Source organism: Anastrepha ludens, chromosome 4 (genome assembly GCF_028408465.1).
Source record: "Anastrepha ludens isolate Willacy chromosome 4, idAnaLude1.1, whole genome shotgun sequence".
NCBI classification, from domain to species: domain Eukaryota; kingdom Metazoa; phylum Arthropoda; class Insecta; order Diptera; family Tephritidae; genus Anastrepha; species Anastrepha ludens.
The window spans coordinates 26,005,835-26,027,309 of NC_071500.1; the positions used below are offsets into that span (position 1 = coordinate 26,005,835).

At 37.6% G+C, this 21,475-nt stretch overlaps 2 protein-coding genes across 3 annotated transcripts; one reads left to right on the plus strand and one right to left on the minus strand.

Annotated features, from left to right (window-relative positions):
• The first annotated feature begins 1,906 nt into the window (after positions 1 to 1,906).
• On the plus strand, positions 1,907 to 9,385 carry LOC128861284 (uncharacterized). Its single transcript, XM_054099303.1, has 3 exons — positions 1,907 to 2,088; positions 2,180 to 2,446; positions 7,211 to 9,385. The coding sequence occupies exons 2-3, from the start codon at positions 2,185 to 2,187 to the stop codon at positions 9,265 to 9,267; spliced, it is 2,319 nt and encodes a 772-aa protein (XP_053955278.1). The 5' UTR covers positions 1,907 to 2,088; positions 2,180 to 2,184; the 3' UTR covers positions 9,268 to 9,385.
• A 15-nt stretch (positions 9,386 to 9,400) lies between these two features.
• Positions 9,401 to 21,369, minus strand: LOC128861283 (uncharacterized). Of its 2 annotated transcripts, none has more exons than XM_054099301.1 (5): positions 21,201 to 21,369; positions 20,418 to 21,132; positions 17,658 to 20,256; positions 13,918 to 14,641; positions 9,401 to 10,256 (listed from the first exon to the last, which is right to left on the minus strand). In XM_054099301.1, exons 1-5 carry the CDS (start codon positions 21,252 to 21,254, stop codon positions 9,930 to 9,932), a joined length of 4,419 nt encoding a protein of 1,472 aa, XP_053955276.1. In that variant the 5' UTR covers positions 21,255 to 21,369; the 3' UTR covers positions 9,401 to 9,929. The 2 variants fall into 2 exon arrangements, with proteins under 2 accessions (XP_053955276.1, XP_053955277.1); XM_054099302.1 differs by having other exon boundaries at positions 21,261 to 21,367.
• Positions 21,370 to 21,475: the final 106 nt, after the last annotated feature.

Genomic DNA, 21,475 nt, shown 5'->3' on the forward strand with positions numbered 1-21,475 from the left:
TTTAACATTTCTATTTCATCCGTTGTTTCGTTTTTTCTTCTAATTCTGACAACGCTAACTTAAATTTAAGTAAATTTTATAATTTTTATCTAATAAATTAAAACAACTGGAAAAGTTATGAAAAAAATACCTGGCGTTTGTTAGGATACCGCTCTAATTCTTTGAATCTTCTAGATGTTAAATATTGTCCAAAAAATGCTGCAAAGCTGAAAACAAGATTATTGCATATATACTATCTAACAAAGCATGAATTGTTGGTTGGTAAAAATATCATATTAATAATTATTAGTAATTTTTTTGAAAGTTTCTCAAGATCTTAGTAAAAACATGCTCAAATGATCCTGTTAAGCAATATATTTTCTAAACAGATACAACTCTACAATGAAAACGTCACTCATAACATGCGGTTAATCATGCTTGCTGCGGTATAGTGCCGAAGTGTACTGCATTGTTTAAGGGCTAAAAATATACCGTAAAGCAAATCGAATCGACGTTTTCGCTCATAAAAGCAAATGTATTTGTTAAACTACGAAATGGCAGCTGAAGTTAATACAGTGATGGCAAGAAATTCTTTAAGACAGATTTTCTTTAACAGGGATATTTCTGTTTAACAGAGTGTTTTAACATTATCTGTAGGTCAATGGGGTAAATGTATGTATTATAAAAAACATAACACTTATGCTTACAGCTTTGTTCCGTACTACTGAAAGAATTTCAGTAACAGCTTCAGTTTATTAATTACAAAAGTTAAAAATGTAAATAAACGCATTAAAACCAATAAAGCCCGTAAACTTTCATAACGTTATCAGTACCTTTTGGTATCTATCAAAACGTTGGCCGTGAAAATGTCAAGGTCGATTATATTTGTGGTTTATTTAACTGTGATCGGGTCATCGCTACATTTTGTCCAATAAGACGAAACCAAAGTGAAATTCCCACCAGCAGGTTGAGTACTAAAGAATAAACAAAAGCGAAAAAATGTATCCCCAAATTTTTCGATTAATTCACATTATCCAAGTTTGAAATATCACATTTATGATATGCAATAGAGGTGCAAAACTATCAATGGTATTATCATTAATTTTCCGGCATAGTTTAAAAAAACCATCTATGGTTACTTTTCGTAGTAAATTCTATATTACTATCCTTACACTGGAATATTTTTAGCATCTCTTAACCTTTAAATGCATAATGCTGCAATTCTAAAACAAACCACTCAGAACGCTGTGGCTATTGCTTGGACGAGAAATCAAGATAAAGTCTATTAAATTGCTATCTTTTTTTATGTTGTTTCGGCAATTTACTTGAAAAATTTTACATGTTTACTTTTGGCTATTGTGTTAAGGTCAAGATCTATCACATGAATGAGTCGTATTCTCTACAGTGATAACATCGATAGCCTTTCAAGAAATTGCGAAAACTATACCTCTAATGGGTAAAGCATTTGTCCACATTTTTTTGCCGACGACTGATTCCAAGGCGAGCTCATTAAAAGGGGTGGCACTAGGCTAACAACAACATCTTGTATGATACAATAGAATATCACATCAAAGCAGAAAACAAAGAAGTAATTTATTTATTTGAAACAAATTGTGCACTTTCTCATTATTTTATTTATATTCAAAAAACTTTATTTCGCAGCTTCATTATGCCTGTACAATTCGAACTGTACCACCCACTGTTACCGACACGACAGTTAGTTGTATTGTTTGCAGTTTTTCTTGTTGGTTTGTGTAGTATTTTATTTAATTTTATCGCACTTCGTCTGCAGACGCCTTATCCATTTACCATATGGTTGTGAACACTCCCATTTCCTTTAAGTAGGTACTATTTTACATACTATTTTGCATTTTATACACCCTGCTCCACACAGCTGTTGTGATGCGGCAAAGCAACACTACACACGGAAGTGGCCGACCCCTCATTGCATTAGCATACATTACCGTTAAAGTGCAGTTAGATCTCATCGAATGGTGAAAATTAGTTTAAATCACTCTTAAATTTGATTATAAAAAATTGTTAAAATCAAATGCATTAAATCGTTAAACTATGTGGTTGACAAATGAAAAAGTAAAAAAACCAACTCAGGTAAACAAAAGTGAAACATAATTCATTACTTACTTATTGATTTTTCTCATGCGCCCCGTTGGCTCTTCATTTCGTTTCTGCAACAATGTAGCTACAATGCTTCATATGGAATATCCACACCAAGCTATCTATGCACCGTTAAATCAGGTGATTACTGATTCCGACGAGGACTCTGAGGAAGAGATTCATAACAGCACAAAGCATCCAAAGCATCAAATATACCACCAAAATCAAGTGAATCAGAACGGAAGTGCTTGTAAAAAAGAGCCCCCAAAAAGTCTCGCCCTACAACAGCTGCAAAGCAACTTAAATACGGCACATATCACGAGTAATCATTCGCTTCCAGCAACAATTGTAGGTAAGTGGACAAACCGACATAGTTTGTATGGGAAAACTTTGCTATCGGATTATTGATAATCCGCGGCAAATTTCTTATAATACCAGTGTACACAAACATATGTACATCTACACATACATATTATGTTATGCTGAAGTAAACAAATTTTTTATAAGCCCGAAAATGTTTTATATTTTACTATGAACGCACATTAGAGTGGATTAATTTGTATGGAACGATTATTCTCGACAGCGTTCCTAGCATCTTCCTAGCTGTTTCTTTGTATTTTTTTTTCGTACATTACTCTAACAAAAATTCACCTTTTTAACACACTTTTATTAGGTCGGGTTGTATGTATGTATGTATGTATGTATGTATGTATGTATCTATGTATGTATGTATGTATGTAACGGAATCTTTGAGCTTAATTTTCACTGGCTTCTAAACATCTGATCGACTTGAAATTTTGCACACCTATCAAGGACCGATGACAATGCAATAATTTGATAAAAGTTTTCCATTATCCTTATTAGGATTGCCAGGATTAATATTTTCTTTTTTTACCTGTGGGCAAAAAGTAAGGTGAATTTGAATCTTTGAATCTTTTTTTAACACACTTTTATTAGGTCGGGTTGTATGTATGTATGTATGTATGTATGTATGTATGTATGCATGTAACGGAATCTTTGAGCTTAATTTTCACTGGCTTCTAAAAATCTGATCGACTTGAAATTTTGCACACCTATCAAGGACCGATGACAATGCAATAATTTGATAAAAGTTTTCCATTATCCTTATTAGGATTGCCAGGATTAATATTTTCTTTTTTTTACCTGTGGGCAAAAAGTAAGGTGAATTTGGTTGTAAAATGAAAAATCTTTTTTTATTCTTGTAAATCAGTTTCTCAGGCTCCCTCCACGAAATAAGTTCTTCATCCCGATTACTTCTTTATCACGGCCAATAACTGCATCGCTTTAGACTCACAGTCGATAAGAAAGGAATTAAATATTATATAACACGAATATATCGAATCATTAATTCACTGACTGCAATGATAACAATAATTTTCATTCATAATAAAAAATAGTTTAAAAAAAAACTAAAAAACACGCTTTTTTGCTAATCGAACTAAAAAGTAGAAAATAAAAAATAGTTTAAAAAACTAAAAAACACGCTTTTATTGCTAATCGAACTAAAAAGTAGAAAATAAATTTTAATGACAAAGAGACCTATAATGAAGTAATAGCAAATCGAACGAACAGTCATAGTCAACTACCTCAGAACAGAATTATAACAAAAATTAAGATACAAATAGAATAATTCAAATTAGAGTTAAAAGCGTGGGATGCTGGATATAGTAAATATTACAATCATTCTATTGGCAACTACCTATGTACAGAAGGTTATGAAAGTGAAGCAAAATGCATCCCACGCTTTTAACTCTAATTTGAATTATTCTATTTGTATCTTAATTTTTGTTATAATTCTGTTCTGAGGTAGTTGACTATGACTGTTCGTTCGATTTGCTATTACTTCATTATAGGTCTCTTTGTCATTAAAATTTATTTTCTACTTTTTAGTTCGATTAGCAATAAAAGCGTGTTTTTTAGTTTTTTAAACTATTTTTTATTAGATAGCTAAAACGGCATACTAGTTTTTAAAATATGTAAAATATTTTGGAAAATAGATTCCACGTAAACAAATTTTTGAATGATGTGGACTAGGAGACGTCATAGAAATCGTAAATTCAGAACTTAAACAAGTAGTCACTTTTAGCTCAAATTTTATTGCTGATTTTTATTAATTGACATAGGTACATATCTGTTAACTGAAAGCGAAAAAAAAAATCGGACCCTTGAACTAACATTTATAAAAAAGTGAATGTGAAAGCAAAAACATTTAAATATGTTATATACATATATATTTTTTTAATTCAGTGGAATTCATAAATGAACCCTTAGTTTGGCCCCATTTACGTGATAAATACAATAGTTTCTAAACTTAATGGTCCATTGTCATAGTATGCTCCAACTTATTTTGTATACTATATCTTAGTCATAGCCGTCTTAGATCCGGCCTTTCGCTTCGAGTTCGCGTTAAAGTTAGAGTAACGAAAATCTGTTACTAAACCAATTAGCAAAATGTCATTTACTGGTACCCAGCACCCAATTGTGATATGTCTATTCTCGTAGATTTTGGATCTACAGCGTTGCACGCATTCCGAGCTAGTCATTGCAGCAATAATTGCTTTAATAGCAGCTTGACTATCGATGAAAATATTTGTGCGAGAGTCGAGGGTCGTTAAAATTCTCAAATCCTATATCTTTCTACAATTCCCCTTTGATTTTAATTAACTTAAAGTCTCTAGAGCGTAGAAGGTCCATACACTCACTATCTTTTGTTTTTAGTGTAATTAAAAGAAAATTTAATTGTTCATCCTCATTACGTAGCATTCACTTTCATTTTCCTACGAGATCTCTACGCAATACTTACCCATTTAATCTTAAATTTTTTAACACGAATTATGCGCGTAATGCTCCAATTTGGTGCGCTCTAAGGGAATTCAATGAGATCTCAAGTTCTATTCCACTTAACTTTTCGGTTTCAAAGAATGAATTTTATAAATTTCTAAACTCTTTTTCTAATTTATTTAATAATTATCTTTAGTAATTTAAGCTAAGTGGTCTGTAAAAACAATAATTATGTTTTAGACTTGAAATAAAGGAAATTCCAAAGCTTTGGTTGCAGTATAGATATCAGCTTGAGATATGCTACAGTAATGGGGAAGCTCGAAATACTTTTGGAGATCAAACTACTGCGTGGTAATCGGATTCTAAACCCTTCCGCCAGCCATTATGTTCTTCAGGGTGGGCCATATAGCGTTTGCTTTTTGAACCACCTATTTTTTTGAGAATGGTAACACAAATGACATGTCAAATGTGTTCATAATTTACTTAAAGGTTTGACATTTACGAAATGGGACGCTTGAACAAAATTGGGAAATATTGAAAACCTATTTCCAAAGTCGTGAGTCTTCTTCTTCTTCCGCGGTTACAGTAAATGGCGAGCGTTACCGTGACATGCTCAACGAGTTGTTTCTAAAAATTGAAGAGGATGACATGGACGACATTTGGTTTCAACAGGACGGTGCAACTTGTCACACTGCCAAAGTTACACTCGAACTTTTGGCTACCGTTTTTGAAGACCGAATAATCAGCCGAAATTCCGATATCAATTGGACGCCTCGGAGCTATGATTTAAGCCCGTTGGACTATTTTTTGTGGGGAGCCGTTAAGGACAAATGCTATGCGACCAGGCTTCTTTTCAGAGTTTACTGGTAAAATAACGTAGTCTGATCTTCGGTGTATGTCCTTTATATTACTGTGACAAAAAAATCTTTGTGAGAATTGTCCAGTTTTGGCCAGCGTCTTTTGGCAGAATTTTACTACTAATTTGATTGGATACCAGTCGACAAATCTTTCTATTGCCGCTGTTGGGGTTGTGCTCATAGCGCCGGTCACATATTCAACTTCTCCAAGTATCGATGATGACCTATTGGGAATCTTGTACTTTCTTGTGAATAGTGTTAAGTCTGTCTTATGTGGATTTACTTCCAGACCGACCAATTTCGAGCACACCTACCTGAGATGATAACAGCCAAAACGTCCGCAGTCAGTTTTGGCTCGCTATCCTCACAGTTTGATGAGAATCTGATTCTTCACTAGATACCGCAGAAGAGGGGAGAGCACTCCTCCTGTGGAGTCTCTCGGCCGTCACTATCGTCGGATAGCACGTTCTATACTAGTTGACTCTAGGCCTTCCATCAAGGCTTCCGTGGTCATATTCTAAAAGGCTCTAGATATATTAAGGAAGACTCCCATCGCTTATTCTGTATAATGCAGGGCTTTCTCTACTTGTAGCTTTCGTGTAAGCATACTGATGGCAATAGTATGGGCAAAGTTAACGAATCATCTAGATTTTGACAGGCTGAAGAGTTGATCCTCTCTTCTTCAAACAGACTCCTTAGACACGCACCTCGGCCAAAAGCCTAACAAAGGATATATGCGTAAATTATTTCTATTTATGTAATCAGCGTCAACACAGCGAGCGCTGGGTTAGTGCGCAAACGTGCAAAGTCGCGAAATCCTTCTGGTCACGGGTAAATCGGGGGCGCTCAAGGTAGCTTCTAAGGTTAATAAAGCCACAACTCTCGAATTTGGTGTGTGTTCTTACCGGGTATTTCCCGTTAGGTATCCAGGCGGTGAGACTTGGGATTGCCTCAAGCCCTTTCTGCAGAACCTGTCTGGAGGATGAGGTGGAATCGTCTCAGCACCTTTTTCTCAGCTACCCAGTTCTCGACGGGCTAAGATTCAGACACCTGGGCTCTCACTTTTTCGCTACACGTGGTAGCAGGTTTACATATTACATTCCTGATGAATTTTATGAGCAGCTTAAAGCGGTTAACTTAATGTAATTAGCCATCGTTTGATCGTCAATCTTCAATCCAAAGCCTCTTCTTTCCCTTTCCCCCTGTTCAGTTTTTGTTACCCCTCTTCTGTTTTTCCTCTGTATGGCATCGCAATGGACGAATTTGATTCTTTGTCCAAGTGGGCCCTCGCTTCGGCAGCCATTTATCCTAACCTATCCTATAATAGTAAAAGCAATATTTTTACATATATAATTTTGGCATTATTATTATGATGATCATTCTTGATATCACTAATTTAACACAATTGCAGACTTTGAAAGATTATGTATGTAAATTTGCACATTTTTCTTTTGCAGTCAACCACTCGATTAATAAGCAAAGACCAGAGTCACGGCCCAGCAGCTACACCACGAATATGCAAAACTCATTCCGATCCGTCATGATGTCCGACATAGGCTTGAATGACCGTGCCAGTAGTTTTTCCAGTTTTAACAGCGACTACGACGAACGTCATCATATTGACGCAGATAACGTAGCTATTTTAGGGCGTGGCAGTTCAAAAGATCTCAGTAGTCATGAGCCCATGTCACCTGCACGTCGCTGTTGCTTTATATCTTCATTGTTCTTGTGCGTACTTGCTGTTTTTGGTTTCGTTTGGTTGGTGCCCTGCAATAATACATGCCCCGCCTTTGTGGATCAAGTACGAACACACAATTGGCTCAACAACTATACGAAAATCGAGCTCAAGGGAGGCGTTCACATTGTCAGCGGATTGCGAAATTGGGAGAATAATTTAATATTCTTGTATCGTGGCGATGCTTTCTTCCCGAATAGCAATAATGCAAAACGTAATGGAATTATCTCATTAATAGGAAATTCCGGCGCAGTGGCATGGTACGATGAAATGGTTGATGAGCCTGTGGCCATTGATTGTACACTCATTGATGTAGATCGCAATGGGCGTTCGGATTGTTTGGTGCTCGATGAATTTGGTGAATTGCGTTCAATCGATCCAATTTCAGGTCAATGGCACTGGCATTACAAAGAACGTTCGCCGCATAGAGTAGATGCATTAGACTTTCCAGTCATACTGCCGGACTTAGATGGTGATGGTGTGCTAGAGATATTGATGGTAACCAGTATGCCCTTCGAAATGCGCACACGCAATCTTGTGTACAAGGGTGAACTACGAGCTGGTAACCATAGAGTTGAGGAAAGGAATTTTTTGCGCATACTCTCTGGCCGCAACGGCAAGCCAATGGGCGATGGCTTTAAGGTGCAAGACTGCGATATAGTTCATAAGCTACAATTGGAAAATTCGCAAAAAATAACATTTAACTGTTGGCTGAACAATACCGAGGCTCAACGATCGAAAAACTTAGCAGACTTATTTGCACTCATAACTAACAAATCAATAGCAACAGGACAAAAGCTATTGCCGGCATCCAAAATTGCACAGCATCGTCATTACGGCCAACGCAAGGAAATTGACGCGCAACGCAATATTTACTCACTTAGTGGACGCGAACTAGTGGTGGAAAATCGTGGTAAATGCCCCGACGATTGCAACGTTACATTCGTGCTACGCGAAACGCGCAATAACAAAACTTTTATATTGCGAAATTTCACCGAATCGGCAATGTATGGCATGGTACCGGCACAATGGCATTTCAAAAACAGAGAAAAAGAAAAATCGGGCTTTATAATCAAATTTTGGAAATGGAATAACCCCAAAGAAGCACTTAATGAGGCATTCAAAGAGAATAACACCATGGCCTCAGCTAATAATGCGAACAATGCGCGCAACTCAGCGACATTCGCAAATAAAAAGGCCAAGTCCCACATTGCCAAAGAAAATACAACAAAAACAACAAAGCAAAACCATATTACATCAAATAAAACCAAGCGACAAAGTGTGAATGAGAAATCACGCAGTGAAGAGTTGGTGCACGACTTTCCCACCAAACCGTTCAGCGCATTCGATCATCTAATAAAGAAAAGGCGCACGTATACTTTACCGCTAGGGGAGCAGAATGTTACCCGCCTGCGGCGCAGCAGTAGCAGTAATTTACTGCTCAACAATTACAAAATGCAAATGATTACAGAAACTGTAATGCTGGTGATTTTCGTTGGCGCCGAGTATAGCATTGAAAATACCTCGCAGAGCAACATCGTGCAATTCTGTCGTAATGATCATAACGAGGTTATATGCCAACCGGATCTGAACAATCAGGAGAACTCGATGCTAATTGCCGATTTTGATATGGATGGTTCACAAGAATTGGTATCATATTCATCAACTTTCACACAGCATGGCGATGATCCGGAAGATTGGAGGTTGGTAACCTATGTGCGATTGTTGCGAATGCAAGCGGAGTTACCTGGTATATATGGAGAGAAGCAAATCGATTAAAATAGAATAGAAGCGCATGGATGATGATGATGATAAATGAGGAAGCGACATTTTGTAGCCAAATGTTAAAAATACTCATTCATACATACATACATATGTAGTATATCAAATTGTTCTCATATATTGTATAAGTATATCAATTTAAAAATCTATATATTACATTATGTACACATTGGAAATCTACAAGATGCTATATATGTATATAGCTATATACTTAAAAAATTCACATACGAGTATATACATATTTGCAAATGAGCCCCAAGGCTGATTTCAGCACCATTCAACGACAATGCTAATGACAAGTCGAGCCTAGGCAAATAATTTTTATTAATAAAAGCATTGATATGTGTAAATATTTTCTTTAATTTGTTTTACGCGTGGTATCGTACGAAAGTGCTATGATTTGTTAGCTCATAACGCTATTCGTTGGAAGAAAAAGCTCGCAATAAATTCAAATAATGGTAACTTAGTTTAGCATTGTCGTCGAGCGTAAAAAAATTAATCTAAACTATTGTATTTACATAATTACAGAACTACATTAATAGTTAATTAAACCTAATTAATCGAATTTTTCAAATAAACGTAACTTCAAAGTTAAAAATTCATTTGTTTCATTTATGGCATTACAAATCCACGCTTTAAGCTACCACCTTCTGTAGTTACTACGCCGGTACAGTTATAGCATCAAAACATATGTCATTTAATTCCATCGACGGCTCGGCTGGAGTCGTTAGTAATAAATGGCTCTTAACTTTAATCTTTGTTTTTGTCGCAGGCTCATTTTCGGTAATTTGGGTGTTTTTCTTGCCACACGACTTTTGCGTTTCAATCGCAATGTTTTCCACTGCCGTTTCACTTTTGTCATTCTTATTCTCATGTTTCACTTGATGTATGTCGAACAGAGCTTTATTTATGGTGGAGTATGGACAGATTTTGCACTTATATACATACGAATCAGCTACTTGTGGATGCTTTTGTTGAATGTGTTTCTGTAAGAAAGTAAAAAAAGTACTGATTGTTAATCGATGGATCTATACCATTTTGTTCTTATGGTTGTATGATGAATGGTTGTATTATGACATTCACAGTCCCGACCAGAGATAATTCAGATACCGCCAAGCCACGACTATGCATACATTCTGTTAAAAAAATATCGGGAATTGTTCAGTTAAAAAGCGCGCGTTACACATATGTCTAATTTTCTGTGCTGGAATGTTGGTACAACTGTCCTCCATAGAGTCGCTGAGTTTTAGCGTGATCTGTCCATTAGCTTGTTTATGGCATATAATTATATCAGTCGACCGTAGATGTGCTCTGCGATTTTCATTTGTCTTAAATTTTGTGTTTTGAACGGGATTTCGTATGCCGAATCGTTGAAAATGTTGCAGAAAGCCTATGGCGAGTGTGCTTTATCGAAAACACGGGTCTACGAGTGGTATAAGGCTTTTGCAGAGGACCGAGACGTCGTGGAAGATTTGCCCCTCAACGGATGAAAACATCGACAAAGTCAAGGAAATGGTGCTGGAAAAGCATTATTTATGTTTGAGGTAGGTAGTTCGTGACCTTAGCGTGCCTCACGAATCAATTCGCAACATTTTACACCATCAATAGGGCAGGAAACGCGTGGCTGCTCGACTCGTTCCAAGAGAGTTGACTTTCTTTCAAAACCGGAAGAATGTGGCTGAAGACATGCTTGAGCAAGTGAATTCGGACCCAACGTTCATTCAGCACATCATAACAGGAGATGAGACGTGGGTATATGAGTTTGACATGCAAACCAGTCAACAGGCGGCGCTATCCATGAGGCTAAACCCAAAAAACCATGTCAAAGTCGGTCAAAAGTGAAAGTCATGCTACTCGTTTTCTTTGATCATGGTGTTGTGCACTCGGAATTCCTTTCAAATGGTGCTACGATAAACAAAAGATTATTATTTGGAAGTTATGCGACGTTTGAGAGAATGTGGAAAAAAAAACTCATGGATCTTGCCCATGGTAACGCACCGGCTCACAAGGCTCATATTGCTAACACTTTTTTGACCAAAAACTCAACAAATATCATCGAACAACCACCGTATTCACCGGATTTAACCACCTCTGACTTTTTCCTTTTCTCAAAACTTAAATTGCCACTCCGCGGACGCCGCTTTGAGTCGATAGAGGCCATTAATGAGAATTCGCTGAAAGAGCTGAAGAAGATATCTTCAAACGCGTTTAAAAAGTACTTTGATGACTGAACTAATCGTTGGCATATGTTTATTGCTTCGATTGAACAATTATTTTGCGTTTTATTATTTATTATTCCCGGTACTTTTTTGAAAGAATGTAATTCCTACAAAACACAATCAAGGCAATATTTGCCGTGATTTAAACTAAGGTATCTTTAGAAATCCATCAAGATGCGTAAACTGCTTTTGCAGTACAAGGTTTGCTTACGAAAAAAAGAGATTATGTTGGTGATATAAAAAAAAAAACCAGACCAGTTTACACTCACGTTGCCTCGTTGCCGTCTGAGAAACGAATGATTGGACAAGTGAGTGAATACGTGTGACGATGATGAGCGGGCAGAAGTCTGTTGCCAAATCCCTGTGAGGCGGCAGCCGAAGTTACTCCCACAATTTTGCTTCGGATGGCCAAACCTGGTAATCTAACATCCTTGGCTGGTAACGGCTAATTTTATTATCGCTACGTTTTTGAAGGTTGTGTAGATAATATTAAAAAAAAAATTTTATAGTGAGAGAATTGTAAAACAATTTAAGTTTACAATTTAATTTTTTTAGCAAAACCTAGGTCAATCTATTAAAGATGGTATCGGTAAATCAGCTGATGTGTTTCTTTTTGCGTTTGCTTTGACAATTTAACGTACAAAACATTGTTGTTGGTCTAGTGTCACCACCTTTAATGAATGCGCATTGAAAAAAATCCTATCTATGAATGAAGGTTTGAAAATAAGGGTGAAGCTTCTCATCAGAGTAGGACTCAAAATGGTGGAAGAGTTCACTGCTGGATGGGAGAAAAAGGGTGTGTTATGTAGAAGAGTTGTAGAGGAAGTGAAAAAATAAGCAAAGATATAAAAATTGATGGAAATTTGGCACAATGTTTTTAAACCTGACCAAAAATAACAGTTATCTCGAATTTACGAATTGGAAAGGTTGCACGGATTCTGGAATTTAAGAAAAAAACTACTTCGTAAGAGGTATTGGATGAGAAATATTTTTTCTTTATCTATATACATATGTATATGTAACATACGAGGTGTGTTCAAAAAGTATCGCGAATTTTGTGTTTTTTTTTTTTCAAAAATATTTATTTATTCATTAATCTCTATTTTGTCCCATTCAAAGTAATCCCCATGAGATATTATGCACTTGTGCCAACGTTTTTTCCAATCTTCGTAGCACTTCAAAAAATATTTTTTTTTATATTGTTCAGCTTTTCCTTCGATGCCGTATTTATCTCGCCAATCGTAGCGTATCCGCTCATCCGTCATCTTTTCATTAGCCTCTTCAGTTTCGGGAAAAAGAAAAAATCACAGCGGGCCAGATCTGGGGAATGCGGTGGCTGTGGCATAGTTAGTGCATTGTTTTTGGCCAAAAAGTCGCGCACAAGCAACGATGTGTAAGCAGGGGCCTTATCGTGATGCAAGAGCCAATTTTTGTTCTTCCACAAATCCCGGGCGTTTCTGGCGGATTGCTTCGCGCAAACTGCGCATAACTCGCAGGTAATATTCTTTATTGACCGTTTAACCCAGTGGCAAGAACTCATGATGCACAACGCCCCTGCAATCGAAGAAAACGGTAAGCAAAACTTTTACATTCGACCGAACTTGGCGCGCTATTTTCGGTCTTGATTCGTGCGACAGCTTCCATTGAGATGATTGAGCTTTGGTTTCCATGTTATAACCATAAACCGACGATTCGTCACCAGTTATGACACTCTGGAGCAAATTTGAGTCGTCGCGGACAGAGTCCAACATCTCATAAGCAATGTTCATGCGATGCTGCTTTTGGTCGAAATTGAGCAGTTTTTGTACTGATTTTGCGGCGACCCGTCTCATGCCCAAATCATTGAAAAAATAGAACGGCACGAGCCAATCGATATGTCTAGGTCCTCAGCAAGGGTGATTCGACTATTGGCCAATACCATATTCTTCTCTTCATCAATTTTTTTGTCTGTTGTTGAAGTGCTCGGGCGTCCGGCACGCTTTTCGCCGTTCACATCTTCTCGGCTTTCTGAGAACATTTTGTACCACCGATAAACGTTGCTTTTGTTCAAAGTAGCTCCTCCGTCTAACACAGTCAACATTCGGAATGCATTCGCGCACTTAATTTCGTTTTTCACACAAAATTTGATACAGGTTCTTTGATTCGCCTTTTTAAATAGGTAAAAATCGAAGACGAGCCGAAACATGAGTGAGAGACATGAGTACCAGCATATCGCCACAAAAAAATCGAAATTCGAATATACGTAACCTGCGAAAATTCAAAATTCGCGATACTTTTTGAACACACCTCGTATATCTACTGCCCTGGAATATTTTTAAAGGCTTTTTTTTAATTTTCCCTTTGCGAATGTATTGATTACGTAAGAAAACATATTTTTCCAGCTATGAAATAATCTGCGTATTTGAATAAATGAAAATTGCATGCTCACCTGATAGGCTACACTTTGTATTGATTTGTAGTCACAGTGGACGCAGGCGTACATCTTTGCATTTGAGTTGTGAGTCATTTTGTGGCGCCGAAATGCGTTATGATCACTAGTCGAATAGTCACAGGCATTGCATTTGAAACGTCGTGCGGGCTCGTGTGACTGCATGTGCAACTTTAAGGAGGAGCGCGAAGTAAGTACGCGGTCGCACACTTCGCACTGCACAGCTGCGGCGGCGTTTTTGCATAAGTGTTCGCGCAACGTTTTCTGATGTGAAAAAACTGCATCGCAGTCCTTACAACGATGAAAATTTCGAGTAGGCACCGATGTAGTTGCAGACGAAAGCGTGGATCCAGCTGCTGCCAACGCTGGATCTTGACTTTCCGAAGTAATAGCATCATCCTTTCTAGGGTGATCACGTTTTGTTGTTGCTGATGTTGATGTTGCTTTGTTATGATTTCGATGCCAACGACGATGGTTTTTCAACTGTTTGGTATTCTTAAAAGCTTTGTCGCACTGATCACATTTATAGTTGCGTTCATCGTAATGAATTTTGGAATGTGTATTCAATAGGCGTGAATATATGGGAGTTTTGAAGCTGCACAATTCACAGCTATATAATTCCATGTCGATTTTATGCGTACGCCAGAGATGTGTATGCAATGAATTCCAGTTCGTGAATGAACCTTTGCACTCGGGACATGCCTTTGACGGCGGCGACGAATCGCTGCAATAGAATATAGATTTCTTTAAAGTAAATGACAATTCCAGAAACATGAAAAATTAGATTTGAAAGGTTTAGATGAACTTAAATAAACCAACACCAGCTTTCAAATTTTGAAACGACTTTATGCGATATTAAAACATTTCAATGAAGAAATTTGTTAACCCGATGCAGGCTTTTAGCAAAATGTTGGGGCAGAATCATGTAAAGCACATATTCCTAACTTTAGCTCATTAAAATTTTAGTATTTATTTATTATTTAGTATATATTTATTATTTAAAGCGTACATTATATTGAGTTCATCCTATTGAGTTCGTCCTATTTTATTAATTTTTAGACACTAACACAAAAAATCAGAACTTATTACAAATTTACGATAAATTTGTACATTTAAATGTTGGTCATTAAAGAGCAGCAAATGTGTTGCTAAAATCCGTACGTCTGGCAGCCCTAAGTGGGGTCTATGTTCTCACTATCCGACCAAGAACTGTCCCATCAGCATCATTCCCTTTACAATAATGGGGGAAAATTTCTACTATATAACAATAGGTTTTATGGTAGTAGCCCAGTGTGACGGGTTCAAAAAATTTAATTTTTGTTTTTACATTTTTCGGAAGAAAAACATCTAAAAATACAGGTACTATACAAATTTCTGACAGAAATTTTAATTATTTTTAAAGTTATAGCTAAAATAAGAGAGCGCGCCGTAGTGTGTCTGAAAGCGTGGGACACGCCAGCAGCAGGTGCTCTGACCGTCTTTAAACGCGTTTTTCTCAAAACCATGTTTTCGAAATTTTGGGGAATCACTGACTCAAAACTATTCAACCGATTTGGCTAAAAATTTAACCTAGACACACATATCTAGATCCCGGATTTTTAAAACATTTAATAATTTAATAATAATAATTTTTAATAATTTAATTAATAATAATAAATTTAATTTAAACAATTTATGAAGAAAACAATTTAGATTTTAAGAACTTTTTTCACAAGTCTCTTTTCACTCTTTGAATTTTTTATTTCAGATGACTTTGGAAGGCTGTGTATTTCCCCGAACCAACTCATCTGTTTTTTAAGGACTCAACTTTGACGTCACAAGTTTTAAACCAATTAATATAAAATTAACTTTAAACAATTTTTTTATATACTTCAAAACACCAATAAAAACATGTAAAAACTGTAAAACGATCGCATTTTATTTTCTTTTTAAAAAAGATTCATGAAAAACGTCGAAATTTCGGTCGTTACACCGGACTACTACCTTATGTTGCCTGAATGTACTGGATTTGTATCCGGCCAAGGACTATAGTCACTATAGCAGCATCCCTAAATAATTTTGGGAATATCTGTTGTTACAACAAGGCCGCACAGTTTCAAGCAAGGACAAGCGATGAGACAGACATGGCTAAATCGATTCTTCTCATCTATTTGGGTGTTAATAACACATGGGCTGAAAAGACCCGTTTCCACGACAGTCGGCTCTACGTTACCGAAACGACCCGGATTTATATCCGGCCAAGGACTGTCACTCCAGCAGCATTCCCCGTATGTAAGTATGGGGAATGTTTATGCTGCTACAACAACAACAACAACCCGGGCCTAAAACATAGATGGCACTAGTTTTATTGCATTCACCTTTTTTCAGTTAGTACTAACCTTAAAAATATAGCTGTTAAAATTTCATGATATTCTATTCGTTAGCTCGTGAGTTATTTGTGCTAAGAAGAAGAATAACTTTTGTTATTTTCAAGACAACGAATCAAAAAAAGTTTTGTGTTTTAATTTTACACTGCTTTTTGATAGGGGGAAAATGACGTTCAAGCGAAGCAATGGCTTGAATAGTGTTACGGGGGAAACAACAATAAAACGATAGTAAAATGAGGTGGTAACACCAGAAAACATCAAAAAAATCCACAAAATGGTTTTGAATGATCGAAAAGTGAAGTTGCGTGAGTTAGGTGGCATCGTAAAGATATCAAAAGAACGTCCTGGCCTTATATTGCATGACAATTTGACTGTGGAAAAGCTCTGTTCAAAGTGGGTGCCTCGTTTACCCCCTTGTTTTTGTTTCATCAAGACAACGTATCGTACCACAAGTCAATCAAAACAATGGCAAAATTGATGATGAATTGAAGTTCGAATTGCTCCCATATTATCGCCGTATTCGCTAGATTTGACTCCCAGCGACTACTGGCTGTTCGCAGACCTAAAAAACTGCTCGCCGGTGAGAAATTTCGCTCGAACGAAGAGCTTAGCGCTGAAACCGTGGCCTATTTTGAGGCAAAAGATGAATCGTACTACAAAAGTGGTATTGAAGTATTAGAGCGGCGCTGGAATGATAGCGTTGTTCTCGATGGAAATTACGGTGATGAACAAAAAAAACGTGTTTTCTTTGTTAGGCCTGGGACTTTTTAGCCCATGTGTTATATATGATTATATTTAACCAGATTGTCTAATGATCTAGGTAGGTAGGTATGTCTGGTGGCTGCCAATATGACACACTTAGACCAATCGTAGCGGCAAGCTAATCACCTACCCTGTCAGAAATCAAATACATTATCGAAACCAACAAAAGACAAGTCTTGTAGAGGCCCTATGCTCCCCAGAGGAGTGAACAAGGAGTAAAAAAAGGCCTATCGTAGGTCCGTTGTGATGCTATTGGAACTTCTTCCTTACACTATGGGATCTCTTTTAAACCATTTTGCGATTTTTATGAACGAGCTTAACTTCTTTAGTTTATGATGCGCCATATCCGCTACATCTGTTAAAAATGCACTACTTAGTGTGTAAAATATTGTTCTAGCTAATCCCTCACACTGACAAGGAGATGATTTATAGTTTCCTCCTCTTCTGTATTATAGCAGCTTCTACAATAATCGTAGTATGGAACTCCCAGCCTTCTAGCAGGGTTACCTATTAGGCAATGGCCTAATGCTCTAAGAAATAACTGTTATGTGAATCGTTGTGAACTATTTGCACTAGGAAGTTCATTAAATTTAATATTTATGTTTGACATACTTGCTATGGCACCTCATGTGATACTCTAGTGTGCTCGACTTCTTAAATCGAAAAACACATCCCGCAACTGTGCACTTGAGGTAGACGCCAGCTCCATCTCCGTTTAGCGGTTGCTTGCGAAGCTTTGTTATGCCTGTACGATTCGAACCGAACGGTCGACCACGCACCGAAGTTCCTCCCATTACCGACACGGCAATTGGAGTTTTGGTTTGCTGTTTTCCTTGTTGATTTGTTGTAGCTATCGATGAGGCTGTTGAAGTCTGCAACAAGGTGGCACTTGGTGCTTGCATTAGATTATTCGCCACATAAATTCGACCTCGTTCCGCAGGCGTTGATGTAGTGCTACCTGTATTGGTAGCCGTTACAGTTTTTGACATTTGAATCGTTGATAACATTGGCACAAGTGGCGGTACCGGTAAACCACTTGTAGCAACAATGGATGTTGCCGTATTCGCCGAAGTATTTATTGTGCATGTTGCCGTGCTCATTGGTGTGAGTGGCGGAATGTCGCCGAAGTTGATTAAGTAATTTTTTTGAGAAGGCACTTTATCAGATTTTTCTACAGGCGGGGCTGGATTTAGGCGTTCCTGTTTTAATACTTCCGGAGTGCTTGTAGACTGGCATACGCCCATTGGCTCGAGTTCTTTTTGCACCTCAGGCAAGGTAGCATTACAAACCGTAACGGGATCAGCAGATGGATTATCAGCGCTGCAAACGGGTTCTTGAATTATATCCACAGTAGAAGCTTCACATTCGAAGGTGAAATTCGTATTGCTTTGTTGCTGTACAACACCCGTTGCCAATGCAGTTTCTTCACCTTCTGCTAACACTGACCCGCCATTTACTCCAATATTTGCCACTGTGAGCTCCTCCATATCCGGTATGGAAATAAGTGACACCTGGGGTGTATCCAAGTCATGTATTATCTTCTGTGATGTTGGTAAATTTGGTGCCATTGTGCTAGTTATGATTTCCCTGATATCCTCACCAAGATCGTAGTCATCATGCCAACTATTTGGAGTGGAAAATTCGTTCAGCTTAAAACCTTCGCATCCGTACGATATTGCTTCAATTACATTGCTATCACTGCAATTTTCAACTGTCGACTGCGATTCACCATTTGCTTTTTTTAATTTCGTAAAACTATCGCTGATATCCTCTTCAGCCATATTACTCTGATTACCCTCCAAATTAGGCGCTATTAAGTTCTCAACCTCTCTTCGGTTCATTAGGTTCAATTCATCGACTGTACGCAGGTGCAACAAGCCTCGAGGTTCCTGAAACTGCGGTTCTTTTAATATATCAACGTTTTTGATAAAAATTTTCTGTTTTTGTACAGTAGAGTGATGTGCTGGTGGTGTTTCGCCCGTACAGTTCGATGTGTTGACCATAGATGTGCCCATTGGAGGGGGAGGCGGTGTAGGTTCAGTTATTAGCGGTGTTATCGTGTTCGGTGTTATCGAGAAACGACTCGATTCCATTAGAAAACTTTCTGAATTTGGTTCATTGCCGTAAGCGTAGCTGTCGGCGGAGGCAGATGATGTCGGATTGACCAAGAAGTTACTACCCGCACTGTCAAAGAGATATTGGTCTGATATGGTGCCAAGTGGTATTTGCGACATTCCACCATTAAATGTCGGTACTGTTGCATTCAGGTTGTCCACCGTTTCTAGATAGGAGGTGGCGATTTGTGGCAATGTCGGTTGCATAAAATTGAAATTCATTACGTTGCTCGTCGAATCCGTTAGGTTAGGAGCATTTATATTGCTCGAAAATGTCATCGGCTCTTTCAATATATCTACGTTTTTTATATATATTTTAGGTCTCCTAGGTTTGTCGTAATCATTTGCAAAATCAGCGATGACAGTATCGCTGGTGGTACCCAACAGAGGCTCTCTATTCGACACTACTGGATAATTATTAAATTGTACATTGTCGTCATTATCTCTTGCATCATTTACTTCGCCGTTGTTCGTTTCGCTGTTGTTAGCAACATGCAGATTCAAATCGCTGCAGACGTTAATAAAATCATCAAAGGATTGCATCTCATAATCACGTCGCACTAGCGCAGGTTCCCGGAGTACATCAACACTCTTAATGGAAATCTTTTGTTTCGGTGGATTCCTTGACTTATTTTCATCTACGGTAGGGCTCATCCTTTCAGCATCACTATTGCCGCTTTTGTTATGATATGTCGGTTCGGAGTTTGTGAGCATACCTATAAGATCTTGCTCCTCCATGCTTATACTACCAATGTTGACTAATGTATTGCAATCGTCGTTTTCAAAATGAAAGAGACTATCAGTAATGAGATTATCCTGCTGCTCGATAGGATCTCGATGCGGTTCTCGCAAGCATTCCACATTCTTCAAATAGATTCTACTGCGTCGTTGTGTTCCGTTCATACCGTTCAAGGACATTTCTGTTGGAGATGCTTCATCCGTGGTTTTTAAGTCATTAGTTGAGGATGTATGTTCTGTAACCTGGCTTTTATTTTTAAGAGCTCGTAGCAGTACTATTATATCCTGCTCTGCCATTAAATGATCTTCTCGCAAATGAATTTCCATAACTGTGAAAGCGTAGAACAGATTCTCACAACCTAGTTCCGGAAAAAGTAAATTAAAATATATTTTATTTCAAGAGCCAATGTGCGAAAAATGCTGTTGGTTATTTGTTTTTTGTTGTTAAATTAACCTGTTGGAGTCTAAAAACATTTATCGACAGACTTTTAACGCACGATAACAAGTAGTAGTTGCTTACCTGGACATTGAATTGATGGACGTTTTACAGAATTTGCACACATTTGAAAGTTAACTTGATGCATGGCATCGACATGAAGCTGTAACCCACTTTCACATAAACTTATAAAAGCACAATGGTGGCATTTATGAATGGCGGGAAGTGCATGCGAAGTGTCTTCCGAAGAGCATATCGTTGAGTCTTCAATATTTGACACATTTGCGTTTTCACTCCTGGCGTCTAAATTTGCCTTCTTTTTTTTCGCACAAATGTCCTTCTCATTTTGAATCAAACTTTTATTGGTGTTATTTTCACTGGTCTGTTGCGCTGAGCCTGGTGGCGTTGGTGTCGCGTTTATCCGCTCTTTGGCACCTTCGGCATTTTCAGACTTAATTGGCTCTGCCTTTATTTCTTCATGACTGCTGGTGGCACTGCGTCTAAATCGAGTACTGTTAAATGCACTCTGTGGCTGCACATCCGTTGTATGAATTTGTACAAAAGGAATTTGTGTAAAAGCATTGACATTGCCACTATTTCCATTCCCGGGTACAGAGGTCACCGTTTGTGTCATATCATTTGTGGACGCAAATGAACTGTTATACACCGATTGATGATGGAAACGGCGTACATGTTGATGTTGTAATTGTGTCAGAGGTGCAGTGTCTTTATGATAATCTGACTCAACAACTGGATGTATCGAGGTTGACGACGCCATTTCCACTGCCAAGTCCGATGGCTACAATATGGTCAAAGGGATAACAATAATATTGTATTGTTGTTTAAATAATCTTTAGAGCGGCTCACCAAACCAGAACCACTAAAAAAGTTCTCGTAACCGGAGATTACTCCTTCGTTCATAGTTACCACTATTTTATTTCCTGCCTGAATAAAATTTTTTGTATGAAAAATAAAGGAAACAATATACAATAACTTGCGATAGCAAGTAAGAAAAACGTAATACAAACACAATAAACAGCTGAGCATCGAAACTCTACCAAAACATAATAAAAAAGGTGGGCAGGTACCCGGTAATCAACCCTGTTTTTTTCAGTTGAAGGGTGTTCATAATTTTATTTTTT